The following is a 13,453-nucleotide window of genomic DNA, read 5'->3' as shown; positions in this document are numbered from 1 at the left end:
GCATTTACCTGATCATTTTCTCTCATGTAAATGTTTGCATTCATTTCGAGATAAACATTTAATTGATGTTTTTTTTTCAACCGTTTAGGCAGAACCGACTTTTATCTTGCTTTCAGTTTGTCTCGCTGGAACAAAATGTGTATATTTTTCACTCTGGTTCAAAACCATTTTTCTGTTTTTCTCTTCCTTAGTCTTAAGGAAGTTCCTCCGCCACCAAAAAGTGAGTATTTTTTCTTATTTTTATGTTCCATTTAGTAATATGTTCCTTTTAAATCCATTAAAGTAGTATGGAATAATGAAAGGATTAAAAATATAACATGTTTTATTTATTTTACCATAATGTGACAATAGGTGAATTTTGACGTTATTTTTGTAACTTTGTAACTTTATTCTCGTAACATCAGAAAAAAAAAAGTCTAATCCTGGGGGGCGGGGCTGGTTATGATTAATAAAACGTGAATGTTGATAACATAAAAAAATGTATAACGATATTATAAATACCGCGGTATTAAAGTCATCACAACAATATAAACCAGTGTTTTTCAACCACTGTACTATTACGTCATTTCACCTATTTGGGTTAAAAATATTTTTCGCAAACCAGTAATTATAATCCACAAACAATGTGTCATCGTTGAGTGTCGGTACTGTCTTGAGCTCGGCAGTGTAATACTCTTCCGTGTCAGTAGGTGGCAACAGGTAGCTAATTGCTTTGTAGATGTCGTGATCACAAAGGTATCTAATGCTTAAACCAAAAATAAAAGGCAATTGAAACGTAGGAAAGGCTATGCAAAACGAAACTAAAAGGCTGCAAAGTTCACAAAAACAGAATGCTGGACGACAGCAAAGACTTGCAGCTTGGGGAGCAGACGGCGTCCACAAAGCACATCCGAACTAGGGTTGTACGGCACACCGGTACTAGTAAAGTACCGCGATACTAATGACTCATATTCGGTAGTATACCACCTCTAAAAAGTACCCGCCCCTTTTTTTTAACGGGTATGACGGCACGTTGTCGTGACAATGCTGGTTTTACGAGCAGAGGAGCATGTTCGGCAGTGCACACACACAGAGTACTTACAAGCAGACACAGCGTGTAGACAGAAAAGGGAGAATGGACGCATTTTGGTGTAAAAAGTAAAGATAAAGATGAAGTTATAACACTGAAACACCCTCACGAAGAGCTGCTTTAAGACAACAGCTAACATCCATCCGCAATCTGCAGTGTTTTAGCTACTTCTAAATCACTAATCCTGGTCTCCATGGCGACGAATAAAGTACGTTTCTTACAGGCAACATTATCACTGGAGGACGAGGAAGAGCTAAACATGCTTCACTACACACCGTAGGAGGATACAATAGCTCACCGGCGTCACAATGTAAACAAACGCCATGGGTGGATCTACACCTGACATCCACTGTAATGATACCAAGTACAGGAGCGTATCTAGTCGATACTACTATGATTACATCAATATATTTTAACGTCACACAATCTCTTTTCGATTTTTTAAATTCACATTATGTTTATAAAGTCAGTAAATATGTCCCTGGACACATGAGGACTTAAATTATGACCAATGTATGACCCTGTAACAACTTGGTATCGAATCGATACCTAAATGTGTGGTATCATCCAAAACAAATTTCAAGTATCAAAGAAGAGAAGAATAAGTGATTATTACATTTGAACAGAAGTGTAGATAGAACATGTTCAAACAGAAAGTAAGCAGATATTAATAGTAAATGAACAAGTAGATTAATAATCATTTTTTTACAGTTTGTCCCTCATAATGTGTACAAAATAATAGGTGTATAAATGCATACTTGCCAACCTTGAGACCTCCGATTTCGGGAGGTGGGGGGTGGGGGGCGTGGTCGGGGTGGGGCGGGGGGCGTGGTTGGGGGCGTCGTTAAGATATATATATAATATATATATATATATATATATATATATATATATATATATATAAGAAATAATTGACTTTCAGTGAATTCTAGCTATATATATATATATATATATATATATATATATATATATATATACATACATAAATAAAAGAAATACTTGAATTTCAGTGTTCATTTATTTACACATTTACACACACATAACACTCCTCTACTCATTGTTGAGTTAAGGGTTGAATTGTCCATCCCTGTTCTATTCTCTGTCACTATTTCAGAACACACACATTATACAAATATACATTATAAAATCAATAAGAAAACGGGAGCTCTAATTTGGGAGTCTGAATTAGGATCAGAAGTTCCTATATAAACATTGCGCACTCACGTCGCCTTTTTGTATTGATTACTGCAGCTGTGCACTGGATTCATTCACAAATACAAACTACAACTCACAAACACTTTAGAGTTAGGCTCCACCATCATAAAGTGTACTTAAACTTATAAAGATCACATGGATATTTTTCAGTGAGTTGATTCACCAAAACTAACCTGTTATACAGGAGGAAAAAGCACACAGGACGTTTCAATTGTTCACAGACTGGTCGCTCTCATCAGAATGACAAGACACTTCCGGTCTGCAGGTGATAGCATTCAATTGGGAAGAAACGCCCTACTGCCCCCTACTGACCAATGTGAATACTGATTAACACACAAATGTGACACATTATGGGTGGGTCACATATGCATGTACAACAGGCTGTCAACACGTCACTCAGGTCCGCATGGAGCTGGAGGAGGCGTGGCCTCCAGCTCCGCCTGAATTTCGGGAGATTTTCGGGAGAAAATTTGTCCCGGGAGGTTTTCGGGAGAGGCGCTGAATTTCGGGAGTCTCCCGGAAAATCTGGGAGGGTTGGCAAGTATGATAAATGACACAATATGTTACTGCATACGACTAATTAGGAGTCTTTGTTTGTTTACTTACTACTAAAAGACAAGTTGTCTATTTTATTTAAGGACTAAATGACAATAATAAACATATGTTTCATGTACTGGTCTCTTTTATTTAGAAAAGTATGGAAATACATTTTGGTACCGGTACCAAAATATTGGTATGGAGACCACCCTAGGGCATGGTGTGCTCTTTAAGGAAATGTCCTTTTCACCACAATGCGGTTGAAAAGAGGACAGGAAGTGAGATGGGTCGCCACTTAAGTCAAATATCCCCCTAACCGTTGAAACGGTCTCGTTGCTATAGCAACTAGCGGGGTAGGACGGACTCACACCGCCACGTTTGCGAGAACCTGTTCGGTTATTAAATGTGACAAACTTGTGAACTGTCCGCCCACGCAGAGGAGCCCGAAGTTCGCACCAGGAAGATCGTGAAGGTGGTGACCCAGACCATGGTCAACGGCAAGGTGGTGGACGAGTCCAGCGAGGTGGAGCAAATCGAGGAGACCAAGAAATAGAAGGTTGTGTAGGATACAAAAAAATGAAATATTATTCATGGAATAGAGCGCCTTCAAGAAGCTGATACGCAGTAGTTGTGCATGCTAACACCAACCTTGGATTAGACTGAAGTACATGATATAAGTATTCGACAAATAATACAGAGTACCTCAACCAGATTGGAATGCCTTTGTGTAGGATAGTTTACTTTGTTGTTGTGTTTCTTTGAATAAATGCTCCTTTACCTTTGCAGTTCTTTGGTCCAACTCACCAGGATCCTTGAATTGACACGGGTGATTTCTAGAAATGGACTGCACAATTCATTCCAATTGGATACAGTCTGATACAAAAATATGGTTCTATAGGCGTCTGGGTTGAAAGAGTTACCAGTGACAAAGTCTTAAACCAAGTCTAGAAAGAGAGACATATAAAACGTGGCCAAAACAAGTTCCTGGGGCACATTTTCCGCCAGGAAGCCACAGGTGATTTCTAGAAATGGACTGCTCAATTCATTCCAATTGGATACAGTCTGATACAAAAATATGGTTCTATAGGCGTCTGGGTTGAAAGAGTTACCAGTGACAAAGTCTTAAACCAAGTCTAGAAAGAGAGACATATTGAATGTGGCCAAAACCAGTTCCTGGGGCACATTTTCCAGCCAGGAAGCCACAGGTGATTTCTAGAAATGGACTGCTCAATTAATTCCAATTGGATACAGTCTGATTAAAAATATGGTTCTATAGGTGTATGGGTCAAAAGAGTTACTAGTGACAAAGTCTCAAACCAAGTCTAGAAAGAGAGCCATATAAAACGTGGCCAAAACAAGTTCCTGGGGCACATTTTCCGCCAGGAAGCCACAGGTGATTTCTAGAAATGGACTGCTCAATTAATTCCAATTGGATACAGTCTGATACAAAAATATGGTTCTATAGGCGTCTGGGTTGAAAGAGTTACCAGTGACAAAGTCTTAAACCAAGTCTAGAAAGAGAGACATATTGAATGTGGCCAAAACCAGTTCCTGGGGCACATTTTGCAGCCAGGAAGCCACAGGTGATTTCTAGAAATGGACTGCTCAATTCATTCCAATTGGATACAGTCTGATTAAAAATATGGTTCTATAGGTGTATGGGTCAAAAGAGTTACTAGTGACAAAGTCTTAAACCAAGTCTAGAAAGAGAGCCATATAAAACGTGGCCAAAACAAGTTCCTGGGGCACATTTTCCGCCAGGAAGCCACAGGTGATTTCTAGAAATGGACTGCACAATTCAGTCCAATTGGATTCAGTCTGATACAAAAATATGGTTCTATAGGTGTATGGGTCGAAAGAGTTACCAGTGACAAAGTCTTAAACCAAGTCTAGAAAGAGAGACATACAGTATAAAACGTGGCCAAAACCAGTTCCTGGGGCACATTTTCCGCCAGGAAGCCACAGGCGATTTCTAGAAATGGACTGCTAAATTAATTCCAATTGGATACAGTCTGATTAAAAATATGGTTCTATAGGTGTATGGGTCAAAAGAGTTACTAGTGACAAAGTCTTAAACCAAGTCTAGAAAGAGAGCCATATAAAACGTGGCCAAAACAAGTTCCTGGGGCACATTTTCCGCCAGGAAGCCACAGGTGATTTCTAGAAATGGACTGCACAATTCATTCCAATTGGATTCAGTCTGATACAAAAATATGGTTCTATAGGCGTCTGGGTCGAAAGAGTTACCAGTGACAAAGTCTTAAACCAAGTCTAGAAAGAGAGACATATAGAACGTGGCCAAAACCAGTTCCTGGGGCACATTTTCCGCCAGGAAGCCACAGGTGATTTGTAGAAATGGACTGTACAATTCATTCCAATTGGATACAGTCTGATACAAAAATATTGTTCTATAGGCGTCTGGGTCAAAAGAGTTACTAGTGACAAAGTCTTAAACCAAGTCTAGAAAGAGAGACATATTGAATGTGGCCAAAACAAGTTCCTGGGGCACATTTTCCACCAGGAAGCCACAGGTGATTTCTAGAAATGGACTACTCAATTCATTCCAATTGGATACAGTCTGATACAAAAATATGGTTCTATAGGCGTCTGAACCGCTTCTCTGATGAACCCTTTGTGCCACATGTTCATCGGAGAAACTGGATGCAGTTCACTTTCCACAACCGGAGGTTTAGGGCTTGCCCGATACGAAGAACTTCTGAAAGTTCATGTCTACCAAATATTATGACAAGTCAGTCCAGATCAGGCAGTTTGATCGCAGACCTGTGGCCTACAGTAGAATTAGCAGAACAGGACTAGATGTGACCAATCTAAGTGTAAGACTAGATCTGACCAATCTAAGTCTAAGAGTAGATGTGACCAATCCAAGTTTAAAACTAGATGTGACCAATCTAAGTCTAAGACTAGATGTGACTAATCTAAGTCTAAGACTAGATGTGACCAATCTAAGTCTAAGATTAGATGTGACCAATAGATGTGAGCAATCTAAGTCTAAGACTAGATGTGAGCAATCTAAGTATAAGACTAGATCTGACCAATCTAAGTTTAAGACTAGATGTCACCAAGCTAAGTTTAAGACTAGATGTGATCAATCTAAGTCTAAGAGTAGATGTAACCAATCTAAGGCTAAGACTAGATCCAATCAATCTAAGTCTAAGACTAGATGTGACCAATAGATGTGACCAATCTAAGTCTAAGACTAGATGTGACCAAGTCAGTCCAGAATCAGGCAGTTTGATGGCTTACAGTAGAATTAGCAGAACAGGACTAGAGTGCGCCGAGGTGATAAAAAAAAAATTGTTCTATAGGCATCTGGGTCAAAAGAGTTACCAGTGACAAAGTCTTAAACCAAGTCTAGAAAGAGAGACATATAAAACGTGGCCAAAACAAGTTTCTGGGGCACATTTTCCGCCAGGAAGCCACAGGTGATTTGTAGAAATGGACTGCACAATTCATTCCAATTGGATTCAGTCTGATTAAAAATATGGTTCTATAGGCGTCTGGGTCAAAAGAGTTACTAGTGACAAAGTCTTAAACCAAGTCTAGAAAGAGAGACGTATAGAACGTGGCCAAAACAAGTTCCTGGGGCACATTTTCCGCCAGGAAGCCACAGGTGATTTGTAGAAATGGACTGCTCAATTCATTCCAATTGGATACAGTCTGATTAAAAATATGGTTCTATAGGCGTCTGGGTCAAAAGAGTTACTTGTGACAAAGTCTTAAACCAAGTCTAGAAAGAGAGACATATAGAACGTGGCCAAAACAAGTTTCTGGGGCACATTTTCCGCCAGGAAGCCATAGAAGATCAATGCCTTGACAGGACAAATCCCAGGTAGAAAGCCAGAGGAGGACCAAGAAAAATATCTGAAGAACCATCATTGACTAGGACCTCCGTTCCTGGGTGTCACCATGCACAAAAACCGTACAAAGGAGAGCAAAATGCAAAGAGGACTTGGTTTTAACGTAAAGAAAATACAAAAATAGGTTCCAGAAGGTTAAAGACTCTACACCAGGGGTGTCAAACTCCTTTTAGCTCAGGGGCCACATGGAGGAAAACCTATTCCCAAGTGGGGCCGGACTAGTAAAACCATGGCATGATAACTTCAAAATAAAGACAACTTCAGATTGTCTATAAATGTTCTCATTCATCCAGGTCATTGTCATCTCAGGGCATTCAAATCCATCGCAGATGGACTGTTTGGTTTGTCTTGGAAGACCTTTCGCCTCTCCTCCAAGTAGACTTCATTAGTTCATGCTCAGAGACTAGATCTGATCAATCCAAGTTTAAGACTAGATGTGACCAATCTAAGTCTAAGACCATGATGTGACCGATCTAAGTCTAAGACTAGATGTGACCGATCTAAGTCTAAGACTAGATGTGACCAATCTAAGTCTAAGACCATGATGTGACCGATCTAAGTCTAAGTCTAGATGTGACCGATCTAAGTCTAAGACTAGATCTGGCTGATCTAAGTCTAAGACAAGATGTGACCAACCTAAGTCTAAGACTAGATGTGACCGATCTAAGTCTAAGACTAGATCTGACCGATCTAAGTCTAAGACTAGATCTGACCAGTCTTAGTCTAAGACTAGATGTGACCGATCTAAGTGTAAGACTAAATGTGACCGATCTAAGTCTAAAACTAGATCTGACCAATCTAAGTCTAAGACTAGATGTGACCAATCTAAGTCTGAGACTAGATGTGACCAATCTCAGTCTAAGACTAGATGTGACCAATCTCAGTCTAAAACTAATGTGACTAGATGTGACTAATCTAAGACTAGATCTGACCAATGTCAGTCTAAGACTAGATGTGACCAATCTAAGTCTGAGACTAGATCTGACCAATCTCAGTCTTAGCCTAGATGTGACCAATCTAAGTCTAAGACTAGATCTGACCAATCTAAGTCTAAGACTAGATGTGACCAATCCAAGTCTAAGACTAAATCCAACCAATCTAAGTCTAAGACTAGATGTGACGAATCTGAGTCTAAGACTAGATATGACCAATCTAAGCCTAAGACTAGATCTGACTGATCTAAGTCTAAGAATAGATCTGACCAATCTAAGTCTAAGAATAGTTCCTCCCAATCTAATTCTAAAACTAGATCTGACCTACCTAAGTCTAAGACTAGATCTGACCAACCTAAGTCTAAGACTAGATGCGACCAATCTCAGGCTGAGACTAGCTCCGCCCAATCTAAGTCTAAGACTAGTTCTGACCAATACAAGTCTAAGACTAGATGTGACTAATCTAAGTCTAAGACGAGATGTGACTGGTCTAAGTCTAAGACTAGATCTGACCGATCTATGTCTAATACTAGATGTTACCGACCTAAGTCTAAGACTAGATCTGACCGATCTAAGTCTAAGACTAGATCTGCTCAATCTAAGTCTAAGCCTGCTCACTGCTCCCCTCACCTCCCAGGGGGTGAGGGTGATGGGCCAAATGCAGAAGATAATCTCACCACACCTAATGTGTGTGTGACAATCATTGGAACTTTAACTTTAACTAGATGTGACCAATCTAAGTCTGAGACTAGGTCTGACCAATCTCAGTCCAAGACTAGATGTGACCGATCTAAGTCTAAGACTAGATGTGACCAATCTAAGTCTAAGACTAGATGTGACCGATCTAAGTCTAAGACTAGAGCAGACCAATCTAAGTCTAAGACTAGATCAGACCAATCTAATTCTAAGACTAGATCAGACCAATCTAATTCTAAGACTAGATCTGACCAATCTCAGGCTGAGACTAGATCTGACTAATCTAAGTCTAAGATTGGATCAGACCAATCTAAGTCTAAGACTAGATCAGACCAATCCAAGTCCCTGTGCATGAAAGGTCTTCTATGACAAACCAAACAGTCCAGGTGTGATCGATTGAACGCGCTGAGGTTACAACTTCAGATTGGTTTTTACGTTGGCCAAAAATAGAACAAGCACATTCTAAAAAAAATTAAATCCTAAATAATCCTCTTGGCAAAACAAAATAAAACCAAAGAACGAACAAAGTTTGTTGAAAAAACTTGGTGCGGTTTCAAGAACACAAAGAAGAACACAATGAACTTAGACTTTGTCTCAGTGTTTGTCTCAGCCATTAAACCATAAATCATGTTCTAGCCCGGATTGAACAAAATACTAAATAAAAAATAAATAAATACAAATTCTTCTAGGTATCAAATACCTCATTTTTCATATCCAAATATCCAAACCCTACAAATGGAGGTAGAACCTGTTCCAGAGGGTGGACTTACACTCTGCGTTCACTTTCTGGGGCGATGAGGATGCCAAACAACCATGTGTTCCCAGCAGAAGACGGCAGGTTTTAGGTTTAATTTGAGTCCAGGAGGAGGAGCCGCAGCCCCCGTGCACCTCTAGGTTGGCCCCGCTATAAACCGTTTGCTTGCCTATTGTGACATCCAGTGGACACGTTTAGAACAGCAGTTTCTGTCATTGAAAATTCCAACTCATTTTTATACTTTGCAACACTCAGCTCGCGGGCCGCGGTCTGGATTAAACCAGTTGGACACCCCTGCTCTACACCAAAGATGGCCCCAATTTTATGAAACAGAAACAAAAATACCCTCTTTGTTCGATAAACCAAGTTCAAAATCCCAAATTCCTACCCGACAGCAGATCAAACGTTGGGAATGTCTCGGATTTCCAGAACTGTCTCCCAAATCTTCCGGTTGTAAGTGACCACGGAAGTTTCGTTTGGCAACAAAGAGTCATGAATGAATGAGGTTGTTGAATGAAGGAGCTTCAAACAAGTCGATCCCATCAAGTTTTAGGACTCTGCCCATTGAACTTTGAAACTCTAAAGCTGAACCGCTTCTCTGATGAACCCTTTGTGCCACAGGTTCATCGGAGAAACTGGATGCAGTTCACTTTCCACAAGCGGAGGTTTAGGGCTTGCCCAATACGAAGAACTTCTGAAAGTTCATGTCTACCAAATATTATGACAAGTCAGTCCAGATCAGGCAGTTTGATCGCGGACCTGTGGCCTACAGTAGAATTAGCAGAATAGGACTAGATGTGACCAATTTAAGTCCACGACAAGATCTAACCAATCTAAGTGTAAGACTAGATCTGACCAATCTAAGTCTAAGAGTAGATGTGACCAATCCAAGTTTAAAACTAGATGTGACCAATCTAAGTCTAAGACTAGATGTGACTAATCTAAGTCTAAGACTAGATGTGACCAATCCAAGTATAAAACTAGATGTGACCAATCTAAGTCTAAGACTAGATGTGACCAATCTACTGTAAGTCTAAGACTAGATGTGACCAATCTAAGTCTACGACAAGATCTAACCAATCTAAGTGTAAGACTAGATCTGACTAATCTAAGTCTAAGAGTAGATGTGACCAATCCAAGTTTAAAACTAGATGTGACCAATCTAAGTCTAAGACTAGATGTGACTAATCTAAGTCTAAGACTAGATGTGACCAGTCCAAGTTTAAAACTAGATGTGACCAATCTAAGTCTAAGACTAGATGTGACCAATCTACTGTAAGTCTAAGACTAGATGTGACCAATCTAAGTCTACGACAAGATCTAACCAATCTAAGTGTAAGACTAGATCTGACCAATCTAAGTCTAAGAGTAGATGTGACCAATCCAAGTTTAAAACTAGATGTGACCAATCTAAGTCTAAGACTAGATGTGACTAATCTAAGTCTAAGACTGGATGTGACCAGTCCAAGTTTAAAACTAGATGTGACCAATCTAAGTCTAAGACTAGATGTGACCAATCTACTGTAAGTCTAAGACTAGATGTGACCAATCTAAGTCTACGACAAGATCTAACCAATCTAAGTGTAAGACTAGATCTGACCAATCTAAGTCTAAGAGTAGATGTGACCAATCCAAGTTTAAAACTAGATGTGACCAATCTAAGTATAAGACTAGATGTGACTAATCTAAGTCTAAGACTAGATGTGACCAGTCCAAGTTTAAAACTAGATGTGACCAATCTAAGTCTAAGACTAGATGTGACCAATCTACTGTAAGTCTAAGACTAGATGTGACCAATCTAAGTCTATGACAAGATCTAACCAATCTAAGTGTAAGACTAGATCTGACCAATCTAAGTCTAAGAGTAGATGTGACCAATCCAAGTTTAAAACTAGATGTGACCAATCTAAGTCTAAGACTAGATGTGACTAATCTAAGTCTAAGACTAGATGTGACCAGTCCAAGTTTAAAACTAGATGTGACCAATCTAAGTCTAAGACTAGATGTGACCAATCTACCGTAAGTCTAAGACTAGATGTGACCAATCTAAGTCTACGACAAGATCTAACCAATCTAAGTGTAAGACTAGATCTGACTAATCTAAGTCTAAGAGTAGATGTGACCAATCCAAGTTTAAAACTAGATGTGACCAATCTAAGTCTAAGACTAGATGTGACTAATCTAAGTCTAAGACTAGATGTGACCAGTCCAAGTTTAAAACTAGATGTGACCAATCTAAGTCTAAGACTAGATGTGACCAATCTACTGTAAGTCTAAGACTAGATGTGACCAATCTAAGTCTACGACAAGATCTAACCAATCTAAGTGTAAGACTAGATCTGACCAATCTAAGTCTAAGAGTAGATGTGACCAATCCAAGTTTAAAACTAGATGTGACCAATCTAAGTCTAAGACTAGATGTGACTAATCTAAGTCTAAGACTAGATGTGACCAATCCAAGTATAAAACTAGATGTGACCAATCTAAGTCTAAGACTAGATGTGACCAATCTACTGTAAGTCTAAGACTAGATGTGACCAATCTAAGTCTACGACAAGATCTAACCAATCTAAGTGTAAGACTAGATCTGATTAATCTAAGTCTAAGAGTAGATGTGACCAATCTAAGTTTAAAACTAGATGTGACCAATCTAAGTCTAAGACTAGATGTGACTAATCTAAGTCTAAGACTAGATGTGACCAATCCAAGTTTAAAACTAGATGTGACCAATCTAAGTCTAAGACTAGATGTGACCAATCTACTGTAAGTCTAAGACTAGATGTGATCAATCTAAGTCTACGACAAGATCTAACCAATCTAAGTGTAAGACTAGATCTGACCAATCTAAGTCTAAGAGTAGATGTGACCAATCCAAGTTTAAAACTAGATGTGACCAATCTAAGTCTAAGACTAGATGTGACTAATCTAAGTCTAAGACTAGATGTGACCAGTCCAAGTTTAAAACTAGATGTGACCAATCTAAGTCTAAGACTAGATGTGACCAATCTACTGTAAGTCTAAGACTAGATGTGACCAATCTAAGTCTACGACAAGATCTAACCAATCTAAGTGTAAGACTAGATCTGACCAATCTAAGTCTAAGAGTAGATGTGACCAATCTAAGTCTAAGACTAGTTGTGACCAATCCAAGTTTAAAACTAGATGTGACCAATCTAAGTCTAAGACTAGATGTGACTAATCTAAGTCTAAGACTAGATGTGACCAGTCCAAGTTTAAAACTAGATGTGACCAATCTAAGTCTAAGACTAGATGTGACCAATCTACTGTAAGTCTAAGACTAGATGTGACCAATCTAAGTCTACGACAAGATCTAACCAATCCAAGTGTAAGACTAGATCTGACCAATCTAAGTCTAAGAGTAGATGTGACCAATCCAAGTTTAAAACTAGATGTGACCAATCTAAGTCTAAGACTAGATGTGACTAATCTAAGTCTAAGACTAGATGTGACCAGTCCAAGTTTAAAACTAGATGTGACCAATCTAAGTCTAAGACTAGATGTGACCAATCTACTGTAAGTCTAAGACTAGATGTGACCAATCTAAGTCTACGACAAGATCTAACCAATCTAAGTGTAAGACTAGATCTGACCAATCCAAGTTTAAAACTAGATGTGACCAATCTAAGTCTAAGACTAGATGTGACTAATCTATGTCTAAGACTAGATGTGACCAGTCCAAGTTTAAAACTAGATGTGACCAATCTAAGTCCAAGACTAGATGTGACCAATCTACTGTAAGTCTAAGACTAGATGTGACCAATCTAAGTCTAAGACTAGATGTAACTAATCTAAGTTTAAGACTAGATCTGACCAACTAAGTCTAAGACTAGATGTAACACATCTAAGTTTAAGACTAGATGTGACCAATCTAAGTCTAAGAGTAGATGAAACCAATCTAAGTCTGAGACTAGATGTGACCAATAGATGTGAGCGATCTAAGTCTAAGACTAGATCTGACCAATCTAAGGCAAAGACTAAATGTCACCAATCTAAGTTTAAGACTAGATGTGACCAATCTAAGTCTAAGAGTAGATGTAACCAATCTAAGGCTAAGACTAGATCTGACCAATATATGACTAAGACTAGATGTGACCAATAGACGTGACCAATCTAAGTCTAAGACTAGATGTGACCAAGTCAGTCCAGAATCAGGCAGTTTGATCGCGGACCTATGGCTTACAGTAGAATTAGCAGAACAGGACTAGAGTACGCCGAGGTCAGACCACTAGTAAGCCCATTACTGCCCTGTGTTTCACCGCTGGGCTCTGGCTGAGGGTTCTCATGGGCTCAGGAGGGATCAGCAGCTGAAAGTGCAGCAAGTTCTCACGCCACACACAAAACAAAGATGGAG

The 13,453-nt window shown here is 39.2% G+C and overlaps 1 protein-coding gene across 1 annotated transcript in view; it reads left to right on the top strand.

Annotated features, from left to right (window-relative positions):
* The window catches only part of LOC133609990 (keratin, type I cytoskeletal 18), a 31,447-nt gene extending 27,941 nt beyond the window's left edge, over positions 1-3,506 (top strand). The window contains exons 8-9 of the mRNA XM_061966039.1: positions 192-220; positions 3,259-3,506. Coding sequence (XP_061822023.1) covers positions 192-220; positions 3,259-3,374 — 145 coding nt within the window. The 3' untranslated portion in view covers positions 3,375-3,506. The remainder of the gene's footprint in view (positions 1-191; positions 221-3,258) is intronic.
* The last annotated feature ends 9,947 nt before the right edge of the window (positions 3,507-13,453 follow it).

This window comes from Nerophis lumbriciformis, linkage group LG11, assembly GCF_033978685.3.
Source record: "Nerophis lumbriciformis linkage group LG11, RoL_Nlum_v2.1, whole genome shotgun sequence".
Classification (NCBI taxonomy): Eukaryota; Metazoa; Chordata; class Actinopteri; order Syngnathiformes; family Syngnathidae; genus Nerophis; species Nerophis lumbriciformis.
This window is presented reverse-complemented; position numbering and strand designations above follow the sequence as displayed.